At 35.6% G+C, this 20,710-nt stretch overlaps 1 protein-coding gene across 1 annotated transcript; it reads right to left on the bottom strand.

The window, feature by feature from the left end:
* Nucleotides 1–10,202: 10,202 nt before the first annotated feature.
* Nucleotides 10,203–16,381, bottom strand: LOC128235761 (uncharacterized). Its single transcript, XM_052950560.1, has 2 exons — nucleotides 16,248–16,381; nucleotides 10,203–10,761 (listed from the first exon to the last, which is right to left on the bottom strand). Exons 1-2 carry the CDS (start codon nucleotides 16,379–16,381, stop codon nucleotides 10,203–10,205), a joined length of 693 nt encoding a protein of 230 aa, XP_052806520.1.
* Between the last annotated feature and the right edge of the window lie 4,329 nt (nucleotides 16,382–20,710).

The following is a 20,710-nucleotide window of genomic DNA, read 5'->3' as shown; positions in this document are numbered from 1 at the left end:
CTCATCGTCGTGAAGCTTAAATGTGACAGAAACACAACTGGAGTGAAGGTAAACTTTAAGAATTATACTGTACCGCAAACTTGCAAAAAAACACAGTTGGACTGTCTTGAAACTGAATAAAGTAACGCATAATATTTAAGTATATAAATGTTTTACGTACCTTAAGGGAATAAACTCATTTAGCGGGGTTTTAATTTTTATTTTACTTGTGCGAGCACACAATGACTTGTCGAGTTTTAGTAAAAGCTGAAGTATGTCAAAAGTATGAAATATTTTTAACATGAGCAATTACTAAATGAAATATTTGAGGTAAATTTTCTTTCAATGGTTTAAAAAGATAAAAATACGAGACAAAATAATACAGCTATTTTCTGTGTAATGATAAAATCACATGGGTGTAAATCGGTTAAAAAGGAGCGGTTCTTCGCTGTTCCATTCACTTCTTTTGTAACCTGTAGTTCCCCTTCGTATGTCAAAATGAAACCTTTTTCAATAATGAAAAAAACTGTATTACAGTTAGTGTGCAGAAAACTTGTAAATATCATAAACTAAGGATTGTAAATCATTTCGGGGCATTCATGCGCTTCACGGGAATTGCCATTTTGAGTGGGGCATTCAAGATCGCATGAATGTCCCCGCAATTTTTTTCAATCCTTAAAAAATATGGCGTAGGTTAAAGTGTTTGTATATTGCCGGCAATGAGGCGCCCGACTAACCTGACGCGACACCAAGGATTCACAATACTTGTTCGAAAAAAAACAACAACTAGACGAGATAAGTGCTTTAAACTTCATGAATTTAGAAATTAATGGAATTGCATAATGCATACTGTACGAATCCATAAAACTTTATGTTATGTAATGGTAATAAAATTATCTACGATCTGTTATTAGATAGTTCATCTACATGTAAATGTAATCTAAGGCACATGTGCTCAAGATAAACAACTTTTCTGGCAAATGTACTGTTCTAAATTATTAATTCTATAAAAAGTTGCTGTATAAAAGAAATAAGACAGATTCTAATGACTGAAATTATATATATGACATGTATCAGGGTATCATAAATTATAATATATTGATTTGTATATAAAACATATAGACACGTTTTAACTGGACAAATTATCATACCATAGACGAAATATATAACTTAAAGCATGTCTTAACACTGCCGTAAAAGAGATTCCTTCAAACATAGATAGTTCCAATATCACTTTATCCCACTAATAAAGTATGGGCACTGTGTTACGAAAAAATATGCGTAGGACAACTTGTCCATTGATATATTATTTGGTTAAAGTTATATGCGTATTGAAAATAAATTCTTACCAAAAACAGTGAAAAGATCAATCCAAATGTAAGAATAATTTAATTCAATCCAAACAAGCTCGATTAATCCACGATCACTTCACAGTATACAGCAATCTTTAAACAGTAATTTGATGATGCGTAATTCGGATATTTTTCAACTGGACAAGGTCCGAGAAGCGATAGAAGTAAATACAAGGTATATATAATCACATAGAGATTTAGTACATACGCACATGTAAACAGCACATTTGACAATGTTAAAACATTTGCTCGTCCAACTTAGTATTTGTTTTCATGCCTTTTTGCAAACACAAACGCTATCGTTATGTGATCATCTTGTGCCATATTTTGTGGTATTGCTCATACTTTGTGGAAATAATGTTTAAGAAAAAAACACTTATGGCCGGTAAGTCCGTATAATAACCACCAAACTTATGCTACCATAAGCAAACACCAGATTTGTACACTGATGACCATCAGTCAACCTTCAACATTTTTAACACTAGACTGGAAGGACCCGGTGGTATTTATGTTGTCATATTGGACGCATTCATATAGAAATCGTCCCATGTTTAACCATAACAGTTTAAGTAAAAGTTGTTTTCTTTGTTTGTTTTCATTTTTGGTTGAATAATACTATATAATAATATTTTCGTTTACATCCTCTATCATAAAGATCGAAGTTTAGGTGTAACAAATAAGAACCGATCCCATAGCCTTAAAATGTCTCTTTTTTGTTAAAATGACGATGTAATATTTAATGACGCAAATTTGAGAACACACACATGTAGATTATTCTTTATTTTGAGGTCATCATTAAACTCCAGCTCAGCTAGACAAACGATTGATTTTCATAAAGACCTCAATATAAACGATAACGTTTATGTTGATTGAAAAACAAATCATTACAAAGGACGCCCACCTACTTGACGTATTAAAACGTTTTATTGCTCGTCCTTCACCTAAAATGTGTACGCATAAGGTATTGACAAAATCGGGTGGGTACACGGGTTCCAACGATGAAACACGAGAACAAGTTCAATGACGACTTTTTGTGTCACAGACGGGTTCCATCGATGAAACACGAGAACATGTTCAATGACGAGTGTTTGTGTCACAGACGGGTTCCAACGATGAAACACGAGAACAAGTTCAATGACGAGTTTTTGTGTCACAGACGGGTTCCAACGATGAAACACGAGAACAAGTTCAATGACGAGTTTTTGTGTCACAGACGGGTTCCAACGATGAAACACGAGAACAAGTTCAATGACGAGTTTTTGTGTCACAGACGGGTTCCAACGATGAAACACGAGAACAAGTTCAATGACGAGTTTTTGTGTCACAGAACCTGTATAAACATTATACATTTTACAACGATTGTGAAGAAAGCTATGATAGCTTATACCAAGTCACTCTCGTTGGCACGATGTTGCACGAGAGTGTTGTCTTGTATAATGGGGGAAAATCGGAGTACCCGGCGAAACCCCACTTGTCCGGGTTGGTGACCACTGACCAAACTCACATGCGCCCAGGCCGGGAATCGAACCCGGGTCGCTTTGGTGAGAAGCGAGTGCCCTAACCACTGCGCTAACCGGACAACCGGTGCCGCGAATTAATCGATGTTTTTTTGAAGTTGTTTCAAGTTATCTCGATAATAGAGGAACATAGATAGGTGGTACGTTTGTTGCATCATTTTTTACATATCCTTAAAGAACTCCTACAGATTTCGAACTTTTGCCTTAATATAATGTACAAACGACCCATCCGTTCAGCTTGTACAATGAAAATCAATCCATTTTTACCCATAATCCACTTGATTTTATCGTTTATATCAGTAAACGTTTTGTTCAGTTATCGCATGCATTGTTTTTTGTTTGTTTAAAAAAATCACAATTAACTATTCGTATTATTATTCTTGGTTTGTATGACGATTGTATATCAAATGCCACGTCTTTGTATTAATAGGGTCACGGTATATTGCAAGATATTGAAGATTCAGGTATCTTTATTCGAGGAATCGTCTTTATTTAACTACACAGATAAATTCTTTAACAAAGAGACCCCAATTTCTCGAAACTTCTTAAGCTTAAAGGGACTGTACACCAGATTGGCACAAAAAAAAGTGTTTTTTTCTGAAACGAATCTCAGGACAATTATCTTATAGAATGTGTTACGCTTTGATATCATAATTGTAAAAAAGTACCAAAATGTAATACAAATTTTTTGTGTCAGAGACCGGGTTCGAACCCGTGTCGCCAAAATTGCAGTCTAGCGCCGTATCCACTGAGCTATGAATGCTTACTCACTAATTTGGTGACATAATTAAGATATAAACATACCTCGGTAATATCACGTGATAACACTGACTAGCCAATCACGCATAAAAAATGAATTCTACCTGGTAGACATACCCAGTAATCCTTTTTAATGGAAAAATACGGAATAAATGCTAAACTGAAATTAATTGTAAACTATGTGGTACTTCAGTTAGTAAGTTTCAATGCATTGTACACATCGATGCCAAGTTTATGTCAGTTTTCGACAATTTTCTTTTTCTCTCGCTATTTTATCATACGGAGTACAGCCCCTTTAACAGGCTTAAGTAGATTTATTTCAATTCGCTAAAATACATACTTAAATTGAATTTTGATTAATGAGAAATGGTTGAATGTATAAAAAGTTTTCAAGAAGTAAATATTATGCAAATTAATGAAAAACACAAATAGTGAGTTTAACTAAATCCTGTTATAAGAGACTTTAAAAGTTTCAAGAAATTGTGGCAGAAGCGTATCTGATAGAGACTTAATCAACACCAACTAGTCCACTGTGAATTTATATACATTTATGTCGAGCTTAAATGTTGAATCTTTTGACGGTTACATTCTAAACTTGTCTGTTAAACTTTGTTGTCCCTTTGACTTCGCATTTGATTAACTAGAAAACAAATTAATACACGTTTCGAAGCAACAATGATGAAACTCATGCTGCATTTAAGGATGTATACGTTATATTTTGGATACGAGTAATAAACATAGTTCAAACATTTTTCATGTCATGATAATACATTGATACATCATAAATGTACATTTATTTCTTAAAGTGACACTCTTTTCAATATCAAAACAAACACATATATAACAAACATCAATTTTGACTGATAAACCTTTAACTACTTACTAAATAATGCATTTATGGAAAATATTAATTACTGATAAGAAGATTATAACCGTGTTTGTAATTGGTGAAAACGCAAAGATATTTAATATTGGTGAATGCTAAAAGATTTCCTGCGATCTTCTGTCGTGTCATAAGTAGAAATTCCGTGTTTTCTGCACCTTTCTTTCAAGTTAAACTCGGTATTTTTCATAAGAACCATTGTTTTCAACATTGATTCATCTTTTTTGGTAAATTAAAACAATTCTTTTAACTGTGGTAAATCTTATTTGGGAGTAAGGGTGCATCTTTAAAGTTTGAACTGTGGAGAAATCCAGTGTGGCAAAAGCACGTACTGAGTGTTAACCTTAATCGGAACACTTTGGACACTATTTTTGTCTAACGATAGCATCAAAGTACAGCTTGTCTCGATTTCTTTATTTTCTTCAATTTAATTTCGTGGAATCATTAAACGTTATTCCTATACTTTTTCTCTTTGCGGGGTGGAGGAAATGGGACGGGGTGTGCATTACAGAGGGATCAAGCAGACAAATATTAAACCCAACTGTAAGGCAACACGTAGCCACAAAGAAGATGTATTCAATATTCTCAAGCAATGAGATGAGAATGTTTGTTACAGTGTACACATTTTACATTTCTTTATGTTATATTTTCTTACACGTGCATTGTAAAGGCTGTTTCAATAACGTTTATCTAAGTTCATTAGTCGCATTTTAACGCGAAACATTAAATGTCTGTTAGTCCATATCGCCCGTGAGGCAAACTCTTAGATGAATCCGTACGGTGAAGCTTCTGGACAGGCCGTGTTCATTTGAATCGCTCGTCTATCATAAGAACACGTGCTGAGTTCCGTTTTGGCTTCCACTTGTGTTGCTTTTAGTCAAACGTATGATCCCTTAAATAATTAAGGAAATAAATACATGTATATTTGAAGTTTAAAAAATGTGAAAACATTTTTCACTTATTTGACATACTGGTAAAGCCCGTGTCAAACTGTAGCATTTTTACGGCTACAAGCTGTGGCGAGTTTCAAGTCTCCTGAACGGTGTCGCGTTGGCCTCAAAGCCGTGTCGTTGCATGTCAAAGAGAAGTCTCTTTAAGTGGAGAGCATTCGGGAAGCAGCGACGAGAAGATTAAACGGTTTTAAAAAATCGTCTCGTCAATATATCGAAGACATGCGATGGGGATGTCTAACTCGAACAAATGTGGTAGGCGTGCCTTCTCTTGTCCCTCGACACCGTACGAGTTCAGCAGCGACATATGGGACATTCATGTTGACACGATCTCGAGATTCGTTCGAATTGTTTTGAGTTTGCGCGTGCCCCTTTCGACATGTCTTCGAAATTTCTGCGGTGTCCGGCGAGTTAAAAACGTACAGCATCATTTTCCTGGAGAACCACTCAGAATCAATTTTTTCACAAGTTTTAAAACTCAGTGTTAGTCGAAGATAAATTAAGGGAAAGGCTCCGTTAAAACAGAAGCTGGCTTTGGAACAAGATGATGGGTTTGAGTCACCACCTCCAGCACGAACATCAACTTTTAATTACAATCTAGAAATCTGGTGATCCTCGTAGCCTAGGTGTCAGACCAAAGGAAAAATAGGTATATAACAATTTCACAATCAGATAAGATGCATTCTTGGTGGAACGGTTGCAGGATAACCCCTTACTGTACAACAAGAGCCTGTAATATGTTGTAAAATTGGATATTCCTGGTTTTTAGCAACTAGCTAAATATAACTGTCAATGTTGTATTATGATAAATACACTAAAACAGATACTTAAAAGTTTGAAATAGATAATTTCTTGATACATTGTAATTATTAATTAATATAAAACTCATTTACAATAAAGCTCCCTCTACTTATCTGTAATTCAATTATTAACTGTTATAACAGAATCATTTTTATTACTTAGCATTTGTATTACCGTTATATATTTACAGAAGCTCAACTTCGTAAGTGGTATAAGACAATGAGATCCCAGTTTGACTGACATTTCGAGAAGAGATCTGGTAATGGTGCCCATGATTACACTGACCAAGATAGGTTGGTTATATCTTGTTTGCGTTCCTGAAGTGCCACATCACCGTCTCCGTGGCCTTGAGGTTAAGCGTCCGCTTACGGAGCGGGAGGTCGTGGGTTCGATCCCAGGCCGCGTCATACCGAAAGACGTTAAAAGCTGGTACAAGTAGCTTCCTTGCCTGGCGCTTGGCATTTAAAGGGTAATGCTTGGAAAAGTGGTGTACTCAGTACTGGTTCAACCCAGGAAAGTTGTATCCCGTGTATCGGTGCTTTACACCGAGCACGTTAAAGAACCAAGAGGTCTCTTCGCAAAGAGCTAGGGTATCGCACCCGGATTTCTTGTATCTCACTCTGTTTCTTCAAATCTTCCAATGCCTGGATTTGACTGCGAATTGCTGTCACTTCTATCTCATGTCACTTATGGCATTTACACACAATTTAAGTCGTGATGGCGTCACGGCGGGGTCAAGCCATAATGCAGCCAATGGGCGCGGGCAGACCTTGATAAACTAAAAAAAAAAAAAAAAAAAAAGAAGTGCCACATCGACCGGATGGCTAGTAGACAGGCTTGGTCCCTGAAGGGCAAGTTTGGTCGCCCTACCTCCTCCACCACATCAGCACCGCCCTCTGATGAATCTGATCCACCCACCGACCACTAGAGTAGAAAAGGACACACACAGTCGACAGCTGCTGCATCCGTCACCGGTACTCCCAACTGGAAAGAAAAAGAAGACATCCTAAGACATCGAACTTCTTGAGTTTATAAGCAAGCTCACCGAGGGGCTGAGGGCAGTCGATAGATGCGGGAAAAGGTGACTGAGATGATCCAAGCTATGGAAAATTCACATACAGTCTATACTAAGTTCATGGCCTCCATGCATCCATCCAAACACACGGATCTATGGGAGGACTATCTGAGGAAAAGCTATGACACCCTAATGTTCTATGTAACGAAATCAACACGCTTGCGGACGCTCGAGGAACAGCATCAGATGCAGCCACAGATTTATCAGTATGGGAACGCTTACAATTAGATGCAACCTGTTATCCCACAGAAACCACTTCAGTCTAGTCTTCCGCCACAACAGTCTCTCCCATGGCATGGTGGCTACACTCAGTCAGGAGCAAATAATGATATGTGGAACACAGCTTCAGCCACATATGTGAATTTAGGGGTTTCTACTTCAAAATTATCTCAGGGCTTTCAGGTCTCCATCTGATCTTTATAAGGCGTTTCGATGAAGTAGCCGACTTTGAAGTACGTATATGATTATATTTTCATGTGATAATATACATAATGTCTTTTTGTGGTCACTATAAATAAAAGTAACAAATATTTGTAAAAGTATCTAGCAAATACGAGCAGAAAATAAAAACTACTAGAAAAATATCAATCAGAAAGAAATAGCAATACAAAAACAAGCCAAACCAATCAGCAAATTCAAGGTTTGAACTGTAGGGATGCAAACGAATATTCGAATATTCGATCAAACGTTTGGTATTCGAATGTCAAAATCGGTATTCGAATATTCGATGCTTTTGTTAAATTATTAAATGAATACACTTTTTGCCTACAAATGTGTTCTTCGTCTGTCTTGTTTTTACAATGATTGGCCCTTAATGCCAGAGGTGTGAACTTAATGACACTAGACACGCGTCATATCGGATATATCCTCGGGAACTATAAACAGTCCCCGTAATTTTGCATTTACTGGCATTTACTGGCTGTTAGACAAGTGACATTAAACACATTCCAATTGGTTTTGGTACATTTTAATGACCATGCCAATAAAGGGTTTAAGAGATTGGCCTTTATACCAGTGTGTTGTTTTCACTGCTAATCAAGCTTGGCGATATTGCTCAAATCGCCTTGATGATATGAAGGACATGTGCTAGTTTTGTGCTTTAAACAGTTTTCCATGTTTCGATAAAACGCTCTTGCCTTGAAACGTAACTGTATGGTTTAACGTTTAAGTATATATGTCCTGTATTGCTGTACAATACATAAGTCAAAATCGACGTTTGGCCATGGTGTCATATTTTTCGTAAACATTAATACTAGGGATGGAAGCGAATATCCGAGTATCCGGATATCCGGATATCACGCAAGTATTCGGATACCAAAATGGGTATTCGAATATTCGTTAAGAATTAAAATTTCAATGAAATTGCTAAGCAGGGACAAAACAATTGTTATAAAACTTTTCAGATGAAATATTTCAAGTAATCAACAGTGTCTGTCGCGAAGCGGGTATGTGTCACAAATCGTCTGCTAATTGGGTGTTTGCACAAGGCTTGATATTGTGTCCTTGTGCAGCACCGTGTGAAGTTCTATGACCTTGTTTACAATGGCAAGTGTTGTTTTATGATCTCAGATGTTCTTAATTGACACTAATTGGCACTAGTTGATATAAAACGGATTGATCATTAATCCGTAGGAATTGATCGTCCAATCACACGATAAGGGTCGTGCAATCAAAGCTATTAATGATCAATCGTATTTTTGATGAATATGCATGAAGAAATTATTGCTATCTGAACAATAAATACAACAACAAATGTGTTTAACTTTTCACTTTTCAATCAAATTTCCATCATTTTGCATCTTGTAATTGTGTTTTGAATTATTAATCGTTATTCCTGTATCACGACTACGGAAATATGCCTCCAACATTGACTTCAAGTGTTTGGAAGTATTTCACAAAATTAATTTAATACCAGAACGAGGCTGCAAGTCACATGTTGGCGTATATCGTCATTTAACGTGACCGGGAAATACGTAATCCTGGATCTTATTTTGCATTGTTTACAAATATGAACACACAGGAATTGAAATAATTCGACTTTTTTGTTAAATATGTATCCTTTTTGTTGGGATATATCCTGAAAATGGGGAAATTCAGAGGCTAATTTGTGGAACAATAAATGTCCGTCACGTGTGAACGATGCGACAAAGAAGGGTAACAGGGCCCCGACTTAGTAACTAGTTAATAATGTTTACTGCAATTCTAAAAGGTTCATTTTGGTATTCGAATATTCGATCGAAAGAATTGCCGAATATTCGAATATCAATTTTGCCATTCGTTTGCATCCCTTCAAACTTTGAAGACATAACATTAATTGTTTTACAATCTGAGTGCCTTTTAAGTGTCATTACAATTCAAGTGTTTATTTCCAATTCTTTTTGAGTTCTACCTTTTAACCAAATTAAAGATAAGTCAAATAAATGCTGTATGTCACGACAATTTAGTGCATGTTAACATCTTTAACCGGCCCAGCTAATGCAGTCGGTAGCGCTCTAGACTACAATTCATTCACATAGCAAAATATCCAACGAAAGTTCACATCAGTTAACTTATATCGAACGAAAGTTCATTACACTTCATAAAATGTTATACTGCCAAGGAATCTCGCCGACTAGGTTGTTGTAGTACATCTTGAGGTAATCTCTCTGTTTCTGGGTGGCGCTTGTTTCTACATTTCCTCTCTGGTTTGCTCTAAAGTCGTGCATGATGACACCATTTCTCTACTCAACGGGAATGATATTGTCGTTGCAGTCAACTTAGTCCCTGCCAGCGTCTTGGGCAGCTGGTAAACGCATCCTCATTAAGTTGTAGAGACAACAGCATATCCATGCGATGTCTTGCACTGTCTTTGGCTTTCGGCGCTGATGAGGTACTGGAGGCGGTAGTCTAATATCCTGAATTCTCTACAACCTTCATGCACCTTGAGTGTCTGTACTTTAAGATGCATTCTTCAGTAGATAGGTTGCGTTTGGTTTCATGATAATTATACGTCCTCAGAGCAAAGGCATCTTCACATACAAGGAAATGTGTCGTCTCCTTGCCATCATGGGTTAGAGGCTCGGGTCCAGGAAAGTTGATATCCCAACCGTCGATGATCTCTTTAAGCTGACTGGAATTGAATAATTGTTCATCTGAAGCTGACCCATTAGCTCCAATATCTACCCAGGGAAAGTTGTAGTACGCATCGAACAGACCAAGCATCACGACGGAGATAAATCCTTTGTAATTGTAGTACCTACTGTTTTTCGGAGTCTTGATGGTACTATGCATCCCGTCTATTGCCCCAAGGGCATGCTGGAAGTTCCTCCGAGTTCCAGACAGATGTGCAACCTCTCTACATTCTTTCTGAGTAGAAGGACATGGCATCACTTCTTCTCTGTACTCGTCAATGAACTCGTACTGACTGACTTCTTGTATGAGGAATGAGATGCTGTTGTGTACCACTCTGAAGCCGAATAAGAGACCCTTGTTTCTCACTTCAGAAGACATGCATTGGTGAGTGATAGCAAGCATTAGACCTGGTCCCAATATCACGAAAGTAATAGTCAAATCTCAGCTCATTTAACCATATAACATCAAATATCATTGAAAACTAATATATGTTTTTACACATTCTATCATTAAATATGTTGATGAAAACCTTGGCCAAAATGTACGTGAGTACAATTCATTACCTTTTTACAATTACTGATATTTGTTTGCTCTATAATTAGTTCTGTTTGAACTATTGACACAATCTTTCAATAACACATTCTTTGAGAAAATACGTGTTTCATAAAACTTCTTAACTTAAGTCGATTTCTTGAATTTTCATAGTGAAATTAAAAAGAAACGTGTACATGTTATTTACATTAAAGTTTTTTTTTTCAATAGTGTCAGTGAAAATAATAAATAGAATGCATTAAACAAGATACTTAAATTAGGAAAGTGACTTAATTTAGGAATTGACTTATGATGTTTATGAATACGTCCCCAGGTTTCATGGCTCCTTGATACCATGCGCCCCTTTTAGCTGCCTCTCAGAAAGTATCTGATCCATTTCTTGAAACATCTAGGTGAAATCCTTAAAAGGTTTGAACGAATGTCTATCTTCTTCTCAAACCCATTGGATCAAAGGCAGGTTTACTTCGCGTTCATGATATTTACATTAACTCACAATTGATTTTTAAACTGAAATAGACTTACAATTTATAATCATTTCTCGACGATTGAGACTCGTAACAGTTAATAGATATATTTCGGATGGGTGGCAGGTACATGGCAACCAGTTTCTTGGGTTGATTATAAGAAAATGGGATAACATGTGCATTTTCATTACCTGGTCGGAATGTATAATATATCGCAATAAAAACTGTGATTTATAATAATAATAATAACTTTATTTAAAGAAGGTAACACATTAAGACATAGGCATCATATTATGAAAAACATAACACACGTCTTATTTACAATGCGGCCTTCTGAAAGAACATACACAGACACACACACACTAAATAAGATGTGTTGCAAATAATACTCAAAACTCAACCCAGTTAACACAAAACACAACTCTAAACACAAAACCAGTGAAATAAGACTGCTGACAAGATATTAGATCGCAGAATTGTACATGTGATTTCAAAAATTGATGTTTTATGCATTTTCATAACCATTAGTAACGCTTTTAGCCATAAAACTTTTCGGACGGAAATATGACAATTTGCGATCTGATATTATGTCAGCTGTCTTTAATCACAACTTAAGATATTTACTCAAAAATTAGCTCATTCTAAGACGTAGAATTAAAAAGTTGTCAAAACTGTGTTATCTGTGAGCATTAACTCAATAAAAAAGTCATGCATTGCAATCATTCGTAAAGAAATGTTGAAGGTTGTGTTAAATCATTTCTACTGAAATACTGCTTATTTAAGGTGTGTGTGTAAGTGTGCTTTGACGTGCATCATACTTAGAGTGACACTGTTTTTCAAAATCAATACATACAAATGTTAAAAACATACATTTTAAGTGATAAACCTTTAACTACTTACTAAATAATGTATTTATGGAAAATATTTATATCTGACAACAAGATTGAAACCATGTTTTTAATGGCTGAAAACGCAAAAACAAATATTGAATGATTGGTAATGCTAAAATATTTACTGTGATCTTCTATCGTCTCATAAGATTTTCTGCACCTTTCTTTCAAATTAAACTCGGCATCCTTCATAAAACCATTGTTTTGACATTTATTCATCCCTTTTGGTATATTTAAAAAAAAATGTATTACTAATGGTAAATCTTATATGGGAGTAAGAATTCATTTTTAAGTGATATTCAATATTAATATTAACATTAAAGCTGCACTATTACAAATTTACCACTTTTGCCAAAAAAAATTGTCTTGGAAATAGCAAATTTTTGCGTAAATTTCTGCAAACCAATTATGCAAGATTGCTGACAAAAGATTAGATCGCAGATTAACATATTTCCGTTCGTAACGGTTTAAGCAAATTGCATAAAACATTAATTTTTGAACTTAAATATAAAAGATCTGCGATCTAATTTTTTTGTCAGCAGTCTTATATAACTGGTTTCAATGGATTATCACAAAAATTGTCTCGTTCCGAGACAAAAAATAAAAAAAAAATGTCAAAACGTTCAATCTGTGAGAGTGCAGCTTTAAATTGTAATGTTAAAATTCCTTATCTCTATGCGCACGTCCTTTGAGATCTCCTGATTATGTTCTGTATTATTTGTGGATGTATAGAGGGGATGTTGATATACCTTTAGAGCGCAATCTGCTGTGAAGTTGCTAATCGTGATCAAATAAGTTTTACAATCACAACAAATTGACTCGTAAAAATGAACATGTTAAATTTGATAAAAGTAACTACCGGAAGTTTCACGAATAGATATATGTATGTCGACGTAGCTGTTTTCGAGATTGACAAAAGCACACCTAAGCAACACAAAGGTATGTAGCCAGTTTGAATGGCTTATGCCTCAGTCACATTTGCTCTACAGCTAGGATACGGCGGCCGTATGACCCCGAAATCTCGAGATACATGCGGCGGCCCCAGAGGATCTGCGGTAGCCCCAGGGTCACATTAGGGCATATCACTATCTTTTACAGGCCGAAGGGGTCGTTCGGGATTATACCGCGGAGTTATAACTTTCTTTTCATTTCTAGGTAGCCATGCCGTAGAGCGGTGCCACGGCGACCATACGTCGGGCGTACGGTGGCCTTGCGTTTGCCGTACGGCTGCCCTAGGGTCTTATGAATTATAATTGACTTTTGTGGACTCCGAAACATTGTGGCGGCTGCTGGAATTCCACGGGAGACCCTACGGGTGGCCTAGCGGTACACACGACAGGCAACGCAATGCCCACGCACCGCTCCCGTGCGCTCACCGCACGCCATCCGTACGACCCCCGTGGTAGTTCGCACCGTGCGTGTAGAAGGTATAAAGTCAGTGTTGCCAAGAACAATATGATAATGATAGTTCAACTAGATAAAATGAAGTTTACATAATTATGAATACATACCAGTAGTCAACGATTTTACAAATATTTGACTGCTTAGTTATAACACCTGGTTTTCTCATTGTTTAGACAGTGAAATATATTCAACCCAAAAATATAAGATACAAGGGAATAAAAAAATGGAAATGTTTTTTGCTCGAAAATTATCTGAAGGGGACTTATGAGTAAAAACTATATTTTAACAATTACATATAATAACAATAATTTTACATTGACGTTCAGGGCTTATTGAACCAGAAGTGTGTCTTCGGCAGAGCAAGGCATTTGAAAATAGGTTCCGCACAGAAGGGAAATAAAAGTATGTTTCCATATTATTCCTCAGTCGAGTTTGTCATTTAGATGCACTTGTAAATGACGACCGCCTCTTACGTAGAAAGCATCGTTACTTATGCACAGAATACACGTCGTGTAGCAAGTTTGTACAAAAACTGTTACATGTACTTTTGGAATATTGCACATTTTGCTGTCTAAATGTTTCTTTTCCAGTGTGTGTATACCACGTGATAAATAACGTCATAAATGCTACTTCGGAAGGCAACATTTTGCTTAAAATGAAGACTTAAATCAAAGATAACTTTTCTTTTACAACACCATTTTAAATAAAACAAAAGGCAGTCTTAAAATGCCACTTAAAGAGCCCCGCATTTGTTTTATTACTGAACTTTGATAAGATCATTAGTTTCATCAAACACTTCGACAAACCTATTTCCAAAATAATGTTTTGACAGTGCTCCGTCAGACGGCCGTATTGTGAAAAGGTTTGTCGAAGTGTTTGAAGAAACTAAACTCTCAATCAAACTCTGGTAAAAGACAGAAGGCAGGGCTCCTTAAGCGGCGTAGACTGCGCTGTGTTTCATTTTAAATGGTGAAGAAATAGTGAAGAAATCTTTGTTTAAAGATTTTTTTCAAATCAAAGTATTGCCGTCCGACGTAGCATTTATGACGCAAATTACGTGGTATACATACACTGTTTTCTTGAGAGCATAAGACATTCCAAAAGAAGGCAACACACATCAAACGCCATTGCTATAACGTCACCAGGCAATTAACAGAACGATGTGTTTTACCCAAAGTCTTCACTTTTTTTAATAAATCTGACATCATCGAATACCAAAGAATACAATGTTTGGCTGTGGTTTTCTTTATTCTGAGTTTATTTATGGTGCGACTTTATAAACATTCCATATATGACGTGCCCAAATGCATCACGTTGAAATTATTATTACGACACCATTTAAAAAACTGCTGATTCATTCTCGCTAAAAGACATGTTTTTTTTCTAGACGGTCGTCGTGTTCGTTTATATAGAACAAAACATTTTCAAAAACCAAGATATGGCATGACCTTGATATTGTCTCATTTTGGGTGATTATTTATCTCTGTAATGTGTCAATATTCTTATTTCTATACACAGTATAAATAATGTTGATTTCGATTCCATAAAAAACAGATTTCTTGTCTTCTGACCTGTTTATTATATCAAAAGTGCTCTGTGTTTCATATACTCTAGAATCAGTGATTTGGCTTTGGTTTAGATGATATCAATATTTGCTGAATTGTGTTAGATTTGACCAAGCTATATATGGCTATTTCAAGTATTAAGAGACTCGTATAAGGATACTTTACAAAACGATATAGCATTCGTATTTAAATATTTCTTGAAAAGAAAAAGCCTTTCAAATTAAAATATATTCTTTAAAATATTAAACTCATTGATATGTTACACATCTTTCAATGTAATTTGTGCTATCCACAACTATATTTTAGTTTCAAAGTTATTAAAAATATATTCAATGATACAGGAGACATTACGATTTGGTTCTACAGTATATCAAACGCACAATATTCGATATAAATCGAATATTTCATATTATATACATAAACAGAGTTACATGGTTTTATCCAAACGCTTTGTTTTAGTTTTTAACGAAAATTATATAGATCTTGTTTATTTTATCAATACAAAATCCGCGTCTGGTCTGTATATCCCGTTTAATTTCTTCAAACTCTGTGACTGTTTCAACAGTGCAAAACCATAACGAACACTCAACAGTGTGAGGGCACCGAGCGGTCATTGTCACCGTGGAAAGGCTAACACTAGGGACAGAGGCAGGAAGGAGCAAAGTGTTATCACCGAGGTGAGTCTGATGTATAGATATGTCTTCTAAATGGTCCATCATGGAAAGCGTCTGACAGAATAAACTGATGTTAGTAAGATTCTCTACATCAAACCTCACCAATTGCTCACATCCTTGTTTTAATGACTTGATGATACTACGTACAACCTTTTTCGAAACATTATTTAAACATAATGAATCTAAATTCTTCGTATTTGTCATGATATTCGATGTTTCAGATCCATATATTGTCAAATGTTGTAGACTGTTGCATGCAGAAAGGTCATACTGTCCAGCACGATTCCATATTTGAACATGGGTGAGAGAGTCCATTGAGCTGGTGAACACCTCCTGGAGCTCATCCTCGCTGATTGCCTCCTCTTGTCTCTCGATATGTATATTTCGTATCTGAGACTTGTTCATCGATATCAAGGTCTTTAACGTTCAAATATCTCTATTACAATTATAAATATAAAGGCGAAAGAGGGGTAGTTGAATGTTATCTACATTGTTGGCTTTGGCCTCTATAAAACCAGAACAAAGTGTTTATTTTACTTCACAAACTAGATCGATCCCACCGTCCTCACTATCACAGTTTTCCAGTAAACTAAGAGACATCATGCCAGACATATTTTGTGCAACTTCACTGTTTAATCCGCACTTGTAGATTAAAAGCTGCGATACATCTGGCATTATTATTGAACAGTACTCCAAGGGGTTGTAATTTGAAGCTAAGAACTCCTGACCTGCTTCATGAAAATATGGCTTTATTACACTTTGAATCTCTTTGGTGTGGTAAGAAATGTGAACTGCAGCAAAGAACTCCTGTGCAGTTTTGTGGATCTTGGTCTCCCAGCCCCACCGACAACGAAAACTGTATTGGCACATCCCTCATCTTTACAGAAAATTTGTTTGTAAGAGGAAATAGGAGAACTGTTTTGTTGTCGATCGTCTCCACTTCTTCTGTGGTCATTCTCCAAAATATTTGGAGGGACTTACAACTTGTCCAGTCGCTCGTCCTTGTCAGACAGCAGGGGCGATATGGGCGTTGAGGTATATCTATGAATAGTAATTATATAACAATAAGCATGCATTATCTCGCAATATTTTAAGTTGCACTGGAATTGAATGTCGATAAATGTAACAAACTACCGCCGTTGTATCTATTAACATCATTCATGAAAGTAATGAACGGATGTTTTACAGGCAAAATAAAACTTTCATTTAGTAAAAATGTGGGTTTAAAGTATAAATATAATTTTAATCAGTTTGAATGCCGATCCTGTTCGCCTTTATATTGCAGTAAACTGTATTGAGGGGAACACACAATGTTGTATGTTGAAAATTGTTCTAGTTACACCTGACGCATACTTATTTGAATTTCTTATGTTTTCATGCAGCATTTACGTCCCTATAAATCAGGCACCTCTTGAACTGTGGCAGTAGTTACAATATTATTCTTACATCTCCACACTTCCAGTCGATTCAACGGTTGTATTGTATACTAGTATGTGACCACATACCCCGCAATGTTGCGTTATGCTTTCATTGGATACAGAGATGACACCATTTATTGGCAGTGAATTCTTTTTCAAATATATACATAATATTCAACAATTTATTCAGTCTCACAGCGAATAACGATTTTGTTAGTATCACAGTGGTTCAATTAACCATTTAAAACGACAAAATATTCCTGTTAACTTCATAAAACAATTTTCTAGATATTTTATAGATTTTAACTTTTCACGAACAGATATTTAACATTTAGCCATTACCATGATTCACGTTCCAACAAAATAAATGTCGAAGTTAATTTTGTTCTCTCTGTGCTACTAGATTCGAACAATTACCTTCTTTTTGTAATCATAAATGTCCATCCGGTTTAAATATGTAATGTACATAAAAAATATATAATTTTCTTTACTACTAGATTGGAGCTATAAACATAGATATTAAATTAAATATTAAAATAGCAATTTAAATTTATTTGAATTAAACAGCAATTATAATAGATATATAACATATTTCTTGCGTGAATAAAATCGAAATAAAGTGTTATAAAGTGTATTTTGGTTATTTTTCAGCGACAGTACAGTATATGTTTTAGTTCATGAGCGATTTATTGATTGGTTAATCGAGAAATTGACGATATGTAAGGAGAAATGAATAATCAATTAAAGATAGCTACTTGACACCCCAAAACACGCACACGCACGCAGGCACCCCCATATAAGTACCCCCCTCCCTCCCCCCCCCCCCCCCCACACACACACACACGTTTAATGTCGATTGTACGAAACTATTCGATTAACAGCGCCGAAAACATTGCCTTTGTGTAAAAACTCAAAGCCCTCTGAAGTGAATTGGGCGACATTGCTGGGTATGGGACTTGGTCGAAATATTCTGCTCATACACATATTGTCAAAGTTTGGTGATGATCGAACAAAAACTTTTTACGGACTTGTGGAGGTCGTAATCCCGTCCGCTGCATGTGAAGCCTTAAAACGTCAACTTGATGATAACGGGCGTATAAAAAATGGTATGTGGCTGGTATGTTATTGCCAAATATTAAAAAACGGATACAAATATAATTAAGTGTTGCGTTAATAATGGTCGATTAATCGACGATGGGCCGGTAAGTCGTCCGATTAAGAGTTAATATTGTTAATATTTACAATCGTGTATGGGATAAGAAAATACAGCAACTATGGAAGCAATAATTAAGTGGACTTAAAATTTGTCAACTTTATTTGGTCAATGTTGTGTTATTTTACACGTATTTCGGAATACTTATGAAATACCACAACAATATGGACGCATTACTATTAGGACAATATACTGTATTATGCCTTTTAGTAGAAAAAATATTTTACGTGAAAATCCGGGGGTCCTAAAACGTTTTACCGGAAAAGGCATTTTTGGGAAAGTGCCTGCAAGCTCCTAACATATATAGTCTCCGGAAATATTTTACCTATCGCAATACACACATAAAATAACCACTTATGTACACAAAGACGCCATGATTTTCAGTGTTGATAAAGTAAACGGTTCTACGGTTTTTTGTTCTAATGTAATCATCGAATTATGTGTGATATAAAACATTAATCAACGATAATAATAACTCAATTATGTAATTAATAATCTAAAATACAAAGCCATATTTATCAAAATAATCATTGGGTAAAAGTTATAGGTTTTTGTGTCGCCTACAAAGGATGGTAGACAAAGTTTAATCTTGATTACTTTGTTCGTCCGCGACTCACTTTCATTTCCCAACAATAACTTAAGAATGGAATGGCTTGTTAAAGTCTTAAACCTTGGTATGCTCATTGGTCATGGTCAGTAGACGATCGCTATTGATTTCGCGGTTAGTAGAAACAAGGTCAAGGTCATAGTGAAAATTACTAAAACATGGGTGCTCCTGACCGGAGATACACCCAATTCGGCGGGTTCTAGTTTATACCATGCAACAAAATTGATAATTGTATTCTGTTTTGCTAAGAATCATTTATTATATAAGAATGCCTCATGTTAGATAAAATGTAAATTACATCTGTATATAGAGATAAATTGGCAGTAAACGATAACAATCTATAACACGACACAGTGTGTTTGTTTTTTAAACAGAAAATATAGCAACTGTAAATTAAATGGAACTTTCAATTAATGTTCTTATTCCTATAAACGTTAAACAGTATCAGTTTTCGTGCCTATTTCATATTTATGTTTTTGTATGCGTCACATACTAAAGCATCATGGAATTTGGTTTTCATTTAAATGATATCAATATAGGTTGAAATGTGTTAACGCTTTGAACACATGATAAAACCTATTTCAATCTATTTAAGTGCGCGTTTTTTGCTCGTTTTGATATACATTTGTATTTACAGTAAACTGTTTGGGTGCGGTGATACGCTTATCAACCGACTTAAGTCCCGGTAGTTTCTTACTTAAGTTTTCACTGACTGTGCAAAGCATGTCATCTTAATATTTGCTGTGTTACGTTTCTTGTTAACAATATGCCTGAATTTGCCTTTAAGCAAGATAAACATAATAGCTTGGCTTCTAACTATTGACGTGTCTCTAAAAGGTCTAATCTTTTCGTTTTTCATGTATACATGTGATTTATCATGGACTGGATTTTCGATTCCCAATATCTTGTTTTTGTTACACATAATACAAACATATTTCAGATTCCAATGCGCCGCCTTATCGTCCGACATCATCATTTCGTTAAGACGAAACAAAAATCCTTTTTTTTCTTTTAATAGTATCGTTGTTGAAATTTAACCTTTAGTTTGTTTCGCACATATATTTGTAGTATAACTACATGAACAACTAGGGCAACATTTCTGAAAATATATTTCGTAGTAGGGGTTAATATGCAAAACCCGAATTGAAGCCGGATGTTTGCGACACGCTTTCTTTCTAATTTGACCTTGTTTTTCATCGAGTTGAGCCATATTCACACTGGTCCTTAAAACCATGCTGAAAATATTGTGACCGAGTTTCAAAAAGATAGGATAAGCATTTGAGAACGCAATTGTTTTTCTTGATTTGATCTAGTGACCTAGTTTTAGACCCGAGATGACCCTTACTCGCTCTTGTCCTAAAATCATTCTGAGAAATAGTCTGACTGTGATTCGTAAAGATTGTTGAAGTACTGTTGAACCTATGGAAGGAATAAGAACTCAACTCAAAGCAAAATCTGTATTTCCCCCATGGCTGGAGATATTCATCATATATACA

This window comes from Mya arenaria, chromosome 5 (genome assembly GCF_026914265.1).
Source record: "Mya arenaria isolate MELC-2E11 chromosome 5, ASM2691426v1".
NCBI classification, from domain to species: domain Eukaryota; kingdom Metazoa; phylum Mollusca; class Bivalvia; order Myida; family Myidae; genus Mya; species Mya arenaria.
The sequence above is the reverse complement of the archived record's forward strand: the minus strand, read 5'-3'. Positions and strand labels throughout refer to the sequence as shown.